This window comes from Somniosus microcephalus, chromosome 30 (genome assembly GCF_052327205.1).
Source record: "Somniosus microcephalus isolate GS21.2 chromosome 30, FLI_Smic_1.0, whole genome shotgun sequence".
Taxonomy (NCBI): domain Eukaryota; kingdom Metazoa; phylum Chordata; class Chondrichthyes; order Squaliformes; family Somniosidae; genus Somniosus; species Somniosus microcephalus.
Genome location: NC_141016.1, coordinates 28190849 through 28198573, shown reverse-complemented (window position 1 = coordinate 28198573; position 7725 = coordinate 28190849). Strand labels below are relative to the sequence as shown.

General features: G+C 47.0%; 1 protein-coding gene across 1 annotated transcript in view; it reads right to left on the bottom strand.

The window, feature by feature from the left end:
- bmp1a (bone morphogenetic protein 1a) overlaps positions 1–6708 on the bottom strand; it is a 282531-nt gene extending 275823 nt beyond the window's left edge. Inside the window, exon 1 of the mRNA XM_085971287.1 lies at positions 6507–6708. Coding sequence (XP_085827413.1) covers positions 6507–6654 — 148 coding nt within the window. The 5' untranslated portion in view covers positions 6655–6708. The remainder of the gene's footprint in view (positions 1–6506) is intronic.
- Positions 6709–7725: the final 1017 nt, after the last annotated feature.

Below are 7725 nucleotides of genomic sequence, written 5' to 3'. Positions count from 1 at the left end.
TCTGCTGTGGTGACGTCTGTTGGCCCTCCTCCGTCTGGCCATGCCCGCCCCCCTCTCCCAGCGTCTCAGTGCCCTTTCCAGATGATTCAGCAGCAGGACGTTCCCCTCCAATGCAGCCCCCATAATAAGTGCCCACAGAAAGGTTCCCCATTGTCAAGGCTCACCAACAGCAAGGTGATGGTCAGAAGGCTGAAGATCATCTGCCTGCACTGGCTCAGTGGTCAAATGGCTCTCAGTGTGCAGCTCAGCAACTCTTTGTAGCTCTCGAGGAAGTTGTGTTCCAAAAATGGCTGCCACTTTTAAACCACACCAGTCCCCTTTAAATAATGCTCCTCCAGCCCGAGAGCGACTTGGTAAGGTCCAGGTAAGCTGTCACTATTAGCGCCAGGCGCTACGAAGGGGGGCGCCACTGAATTTCTGGTCCAGGGCGCCCAAAAGGCGTTGCACACTCAAATGACGTCATAATCAGCCTGCGCCCATGAGCGGGCGCTAAGATTTAGCGCCGGTGCTAAATGCATGCTCAATATGGGGCGAGGTGCTAGGCGCCTTGCGCCCGCCCGGAAATTGGCTAGCGCCCCACTTCTCGGCCTCTTTAGGCGTTAATCGGTGGCGCTAACAACCGAATTTCTGCCCCTTTGTGTCTTAATGTGAGGAGCATTCGTAATAAGGTGGATGAATTAGCTGCGCAAACAGATGTAAACGGATATGATATGATTGGGATTATGGAAACATGGCTCCAGGGTGGCCAAGGCTGGGAACTCAACATCCAGGGGTATCAATATTCAGGAAAGACAGGCAAAAAGGAAAAGAAGGTGGGGTAGCATTGCTGGTTAAAGAGGAGATTAACACAATTGTAAGGAAGGATATTAGCTCTGATGAGGTAGAATCTGTATGGGTAGAGCTGAGAAATACCAAGGGACAGAAAACGTTAGTGGGAGTCGTATACAGACCCCCAAACAGTAATGCGGAAGTTGGGGATGGCATTAAACGGGAAATTAGAGATGCGTGCAATAAGGACACGGCAGTTATCATGGGTGACTTTAATCTACATATAGATTGGGCTAACCAAATTAGTAACAATACTGTGGAGGAGGAATTCCTGGAGTGTATACGGGATGGTTTCCTGGACCAATATGTCAAGGAACCAACTAGAGATCAGGCCATCTTAGACTGGGTATTATGTAATGAGAAAGCAATATTTGGCAAACTTGTTGTGCGAGGCCCCTTGGGGCGGAGCGATCATAACATGATAGAATTCTTCATTAAGATGGAGAGTGAAGTATTTGACTCAGAGACTAGGGTCCTGAATTTAAATAAAGGAAACTACGATGGTATGAGGCGCAAGTTGGGTAAGATTGATTGGGGAATGTTACTCAAAGGGTTGACGGTGGATAGGCAATGGCAAACATTTAAAGATCGCATGGATGAACTACAGAATTTGTTCATCCCTGTTTGGCATAAAAATAAAACAAAAAAGGTGAATCACCCGTGGCTAACAAGGGAAATTAGGGATAGCATAAGATCCAAGGAGAGGACATATAAATTGGCCAGAAAAAGCAGCCATCCTGAGGATTGGGAGCAGTTTAGGATTCAACAAAGGAGGACAAAGGGATTAATTAAGAGGGGGAAATTAGAGTATGAGAGTAAGCTTTCAGGGAACATAAAAACTGACTGTAAAAGCTTCTATAGATATGTGAACAGAAAAAGATTGGTGAAGTCAAGCGTAGGTCCCTTGCAGTCAGAATCAGGGGAATTTATAATGGGGAACAAAGAAATGGCCAACCAATTAAATACATACTTTGGTTCTGTCTTCACAAAGGAGGACACAAATAACCTCCCAGAGATGTCGGGGAACATAGGGTCTAATGAGAGGGAGGAACTGAAAGAAATCGGTATTTGTAGGGAAATGGTGTTAGGGAAATTGACGGGATTGAAGGCCGATAAATCCCCAGGGCCTGATAATCTACATCCTAGGGTACTTAAGGAAGTGGCCCTAGAAATAGTAGATGCATTGCTGGTCATCTTCCAAAATTCTATAGACTCTGGAACAGCCCCCATGGAGTGGAGGGTAGCTAATGTTACCCCACTATTCAAAAAAGTTGGTAGAGAGAAAATGGGGAATTATAGACCGGTAAGCCTGACATCGGTAGTGGGGAAAATGCTAGAGTCCATTATAAAAGATATAATAGCAGAGCACTTGGAAAACAGTGACAGGATCAGACAAAGTCAACATGGATTTACAAAAGGTAAATCGTGCTTGACTAATCTACTGGAATTTTTTGAGGATGTAACTGGTAAAATAGATAAGGGAGAACCAATGGATGTGGTGTATTTGGACTTTCAGAAGGCTTTTGATAAGGTCCCACATAAGAGATTAGCGTGTAAAGTTAAGGCACATGGGATTGGGGGCAAGGTATTGACTTGGATAGAGAACTGGTTGGTAGACAGGAAGCAAAGAATTGGAATAAACGGCTCTTTTTCCGAGTGGCAGGCAGTGACTAGTGGGGTACCGCAGGGATCAGTCCTAGGACCCCAGCTATTCACAATATATATTAACGATCTAGACGAGGGAACTAGACGTAATATCTCCAAGTTTGCAGATGACACAAAGCTGGGTGGGCGTGTGTGCTGTGAGGAGGATGCCAAGAAACTCCAGTATGATTTGGACTGGTAAGGTGATTGGGCAGATGCATGGCAGATGCAGTATAATGTGGATAAATGCGAGGTTATCCACTTTGGTGGCAAAAACAGGAAGGCAGATTATTATCTGAACGGCAATAGATTGGGAGAAGGGGAAGTGCAATGAGACCTGGGTGTCCTTGTGCACCAGTCGCTGAAGGTAAGCATGCAGGTGCAGCAGGCGGTTAAGAAGGCAAATGGTATGTTGGCCTTCGTAGCGAGAGGGTTCGAGTACAGGAACAAGGATGTCTTGCTGCAGCTGTACAGGGCCTTGGCGAGACCACATCTTGAGTATTGTGTGCAGTTTTGGTCGCCTTATCTGAGGAAGGATGTTCTTGCCATGGAGGGAGTGCAGCAAAGATTCACCAGGCTGATACTTGGGATGGCAGGAATGACGTATGAGGAGAGATTGGGCCGATTGGGCTTATACTCGCTGGAGTTTAGAAGAATGAGAGGGGATCTCATTGAAACTTATAAAATTCTAACAGGACTAGACAGGCTTGATGCAGGAAGGATGTTCCCGATGGCGGGGGAGTCCAGAACCAGGGGTCGCAGTCTAAGGATAAGGGGTAAGTCATTTAGGACAGAAATGAGGAGGAATTTCTTCACCCAAAGAGTGGTGAACCTGTGGAATTCTCTAACACACAAGGCAGTTGAGGCCAATTCATTAAGTATATTCAAGAAAGAGTTGGATATATTTCTTAATGCTAAAGGGATCAAGGGATATGGGGAGAAAGCAGGGACCGGGTACTGAATTTGGATGATCAGCCATGATCTCATTGAATGGCGGAGCAGGCTCGAGGGGCCGAATGGCCTACTCCTCATTCTCTCTCTCTATTTTCTCACGCTTTTTTCTCTCTCTTTCTCGCTCTCTCTCATTCTCTCTCTATTTTCTCTCTCTCTCATTCTCTCTTTCATTCTCTCTCTCATTCTCTCTCTCCTCATTCTCTCTCTCTCTCGCTCTCATTCTCTCTCTCCTCATTCTCTCTCATTCGCTCTCTCTCTCTCTCATTCTCCCTCATTCTCTCTCTCTCTCTCTCTTTCTCCCTCTCTCATTCTCTCTCTCTCTCATTCTCTCTCTCTCTCATTCTCCCACTCCTCATTCTCCCACTCTCTCTCTCATTCTCCCACTCTCTCTCTCATTCTCTCCCTCACTCTCTCTCCTCATTCTCTCTCTCTATTTGCTCTCTCCTCATTCTCTCTCACTCATTCTCTCTCATTCTCTATCTCATTCCCTCTCGCTCTCATTCTCTCTATTTTCTCTCTCTCTTTCATTCTCACTTTCATTCTCTCTCTCATTCTCCCTCTCCTCATTCTCTCTCTCATTCTCTCTCTCCTCATTCTCTCTCTCTATTCTCTCTCTCTCCTCATTCTCTCTCTCCTCATTCTCTCTCTCCTCATTCTCTCTCTCTCTCATTCTCTCTCCTCATTCTCTCTATTCTCTCTCTCTCTCCTCATTCTCTCTCTCATTCTCTCTCTATTCTCTCTCTCTCCTAATTCTCTCTCTCCTCATTCTCTCTCTCTATTCTCTCTCTCTCCTCATTCTCTCTCTCTCTCATTCTCTCTCTCTCATTCTCTCTCTCTATTCCCTCTCTCTATTCTCTCTCATTCTCTCTCATTCTCTCTCTCTATTCTCTCTCTCTCCTCATTCTCTCTCTCCTCATTCTCTCTCTCTCATTCTCTCTCTCTATTCTCTCTCTCTCCTCATTCTCTCTCTCTATTCTCTCTCTCTCCTCATTCTCTCTCTCTATTCCCTCTCTCTCTCTCATTCTCTCTCTCTCATTCTCTCTCTCTATTCTCTCTCTCTCTCTCATTCTCTCTCTCTCTATTCTCTCTCTCTCCTCAGTCTCTCTCTCTTTCTCTCTCTCTCCTCATTCTCTCTCTCCTCATTCTCTCTCTCCTCATTCTCTCTCTCCTCATTCTCTCTCTCTCTCATTCTCTCTCTATTCTCTCTCTCATTCTCTCTCTCATTCTCTCTCTCTCATTCTCTCTCTCTCCTCATTCTCTCTATTCCCTCTCTCTCTCTCATTCTCTCTCTCTCATTCTCTCTCTCTATTCTCTCTCTCTCTCTTTCTCTCTCTCCTCATTCTCTCTCTCCTCATTCTCTCTCTCTCTCATTCTCTCTCTCTATTCTCTCTCTCATTCTCTCTCTCTATTCTCTCTCTCATTCTCTCTCTCTCATTCTCTCTCTCTCCTCATTCTCTCTATTCCCTCTCTCTCTCTCATTCTCTCTCTCTCATTCTCTCTCTCTATTCTCTCTCTCTCTCATTCTCTCTCTCATTCTCTCTCTCTCTTTCTCCCTCTCTCTCTCTCTCTCCTCATTCTCTCTCTCCTCATTCTCTCTCTCCTCATTCTCTCTCTCATTCTCTCTCTCCTCATTCTCTCTCTCATTCTCTCTCTTTCATTCTCACTTTCATTCTCTCTCCTCATTCTCTCTCTTTCATTCTCTCTTTCATTCTCTCTCTCCCTCTGCTCATTCTCTCTCTCCTCATTCTCACTTTCTTTCTCTCTATTCCCTCTCTCTCATTCTCTCTCTCTCTTTCATTCTCCCTCTCTCTCATTCTCCCTCTCATTCCCTCACTCTATTTTCTTTCTCTCTATTTTCTCCCGCTCTCATTCTCTCTCTCTCTCCACATTCTCGCTCTCATTCTCTCTCTCTCTCTATTTCTTTTCTCTCTCTCATTCTCTCTCTCTCTCTCATTCTCTCGCTCTCATTCTCTCTCTCTCCCTCTGATTCTCTCTCTCTCATTCTCTCTCTCTCTCCTCGTTCTCTCTCTCCCTCTGATCATTCTCTCTCCTCACTCTCCCTCCTCATTCTCACTTTCTCTTTCTCTCTCTCTCATCCTCTCTCTCATTCTCTCTCTCATTCTCTCTCTCATCCTCTCTCTCATTCTCCCTCTCATTCTCATTCCCTCTCTCTATTCCCTCTCTCTATTCCCTCTCTCCTCGTTCTCTCTCTATTCCCCATCTCTCTTCATTCTCTCTCTCTCTATTCTCTCTCTCCTCATTCTGTCTATTCCATCTCTCTTCATTCTCTCTCTCTATTCTCAGTCTCATTCTCTCTCTCTATTCCCCATCTCTCCTCATTCTCTCTCTCTCTCTATTCCCTCTCTCTTGTCATTCTATCTCTCTATTCCCCATCTCTCCTCATTCTCTCTCTCTCTCTCTCTCTATACTCCCTCCTCGGTCTTTCCTTTCATCTGGTTTTTCCCATTCAGATTTCCCGCTCCCTTCTCCAGGCGAGGCATCCTAACGTCAGGCGTTCGCTGTCAGTCCCAAACTTTGGAAAGTCTGGCTGCACTCGAACCCCGCGGTCTGGACTGAGCCCCCTCCCTCCCGGAGCCCGTCCCTTCCTCACAACGTCTGTCCCACTCTTTACTGAGCTTGCAGCTGCAAAACTCCAAGCCATTGCAACAATGTCACACTGGTGATTTATTGCAATTCCCTCTAATTTGGAAGGGGGGGGGGATCTGTATTTTTGTGAACAAACATGAATGTTTTTCGATGCTTTGGCAACATAAGATGTAACTTGTCATGCCAATAAAGCGATTTGAATTGAATTGAATTGAATTGATTGCAGTGAAAGTGAAGTTTCCACATTTTATCCTAAACACAAATCACATTTTGAAGTTCCCCCAGTCTCCTTCCACTAAAACTTCCCCAAAACTTTTGAAGAAGTTGTGCATGTCGGCACTCCCCCACCCCCTACTGACCCAAACTAGCTGCTGAATCTCAGAGGGCAGGCTCGCTTTATAACCCAGCCAGATCTCCCAGCCCATCGCTCTGCTCTCCGGGGACACCCGGCGCCTCGGCAGCTTTCAACTCACCGGCTTTGCAGGGGTCTTTATAGTCCACATCTGCCGGGTCCTCCTGGTCGGAGAAGTACTCGTAGAGGTTGTCTCCGTAATCGAGCCCCAGAACCGGGCGGCGCAGAACCAGGAACAGCAGAGCGAGTCCGGCTAGAGCCATCACCATCGGAGCGCTGAGCAGCCAGGCTGGTGTGAGAGCAGGAGAGAGACAATGTGGGGGGGGGTGGGGGGGAGAGGTCCAAGAGTAACTTGGGGGGGGGGGGGGAGAGGTAGGCAACGGAGGAGGAAACCCTGAGACGGAGGGAGATGCAGGAGGTGGAGAGTGAGATCCAGGGGCGGGTCAGTGTAAAAGCTCAGCCCCCTTTTTCCAAAACTCAACTTCCATCAATCAGCTGAGTGGGGACTGGGAAGCCAGCCAAGACCCTGAGAAAGTCCAACTCGACACAGTAAACGTGTCTCCTTCTCACTCCAGACTCGGCAGCCTTTGCTCACTGTTAAATTGACGATAAGCAGGAATTTTCTAAATAGGACATCCAGATCAGCGAATCTCTAACCCCCCACACACAGATACAGATACACACAGAGATACACACTGTAAATTGCTGTTTATATAATCTTATTGCACGGAATCTCATCTCTGATTAAATCATTTCCCAACCCCAAACTGAACACGTTAGCAGATGGCACATGTCCTACTCATCGTGTCAGATTGCAATAATTCTTGGCATGCTCTTCCCCCCTTGTGCTCCCGATAGTTTAAACATTCTTTAGGGCAAAGTGTTTCACAAACCTTGCTTATTTGGCAAATAAATAAGATGGGATGACTCAAAATGTGTCACTGCCGCGCCCGATGTCACTGTGAGTGAAACCCTCCCTCCGTGTCTTTTTTACCTCCAGACTTGACTATTCCAATGTTCACCTGGCCGGCCTCCCACCCTCTGTAAAATCAGCTCATCAACTCGACTGCTCCGTGTCCCACCCCGCAGCAAGTGCTGTTCACCCATCATCCATCACCCCAGATGGGAATGGGGGCTAGGGAGGGAAGAGAGATGAGGAATGGGGAGGGAAGAGAGATGAGGGCTGGGGAGGGAAGAGAGATGGGGAATGGGGAATGGGGGATAGGGAGGGAAGAGAGATGGGGAACGGGGGCTGGGTAGGGAAGAGAGATGGGGAATGGGGGCTGGGGAGGGAAGAGAGATGGGGAATGGGGGATAGGGAGGGAAGAGAGATGGGGAAT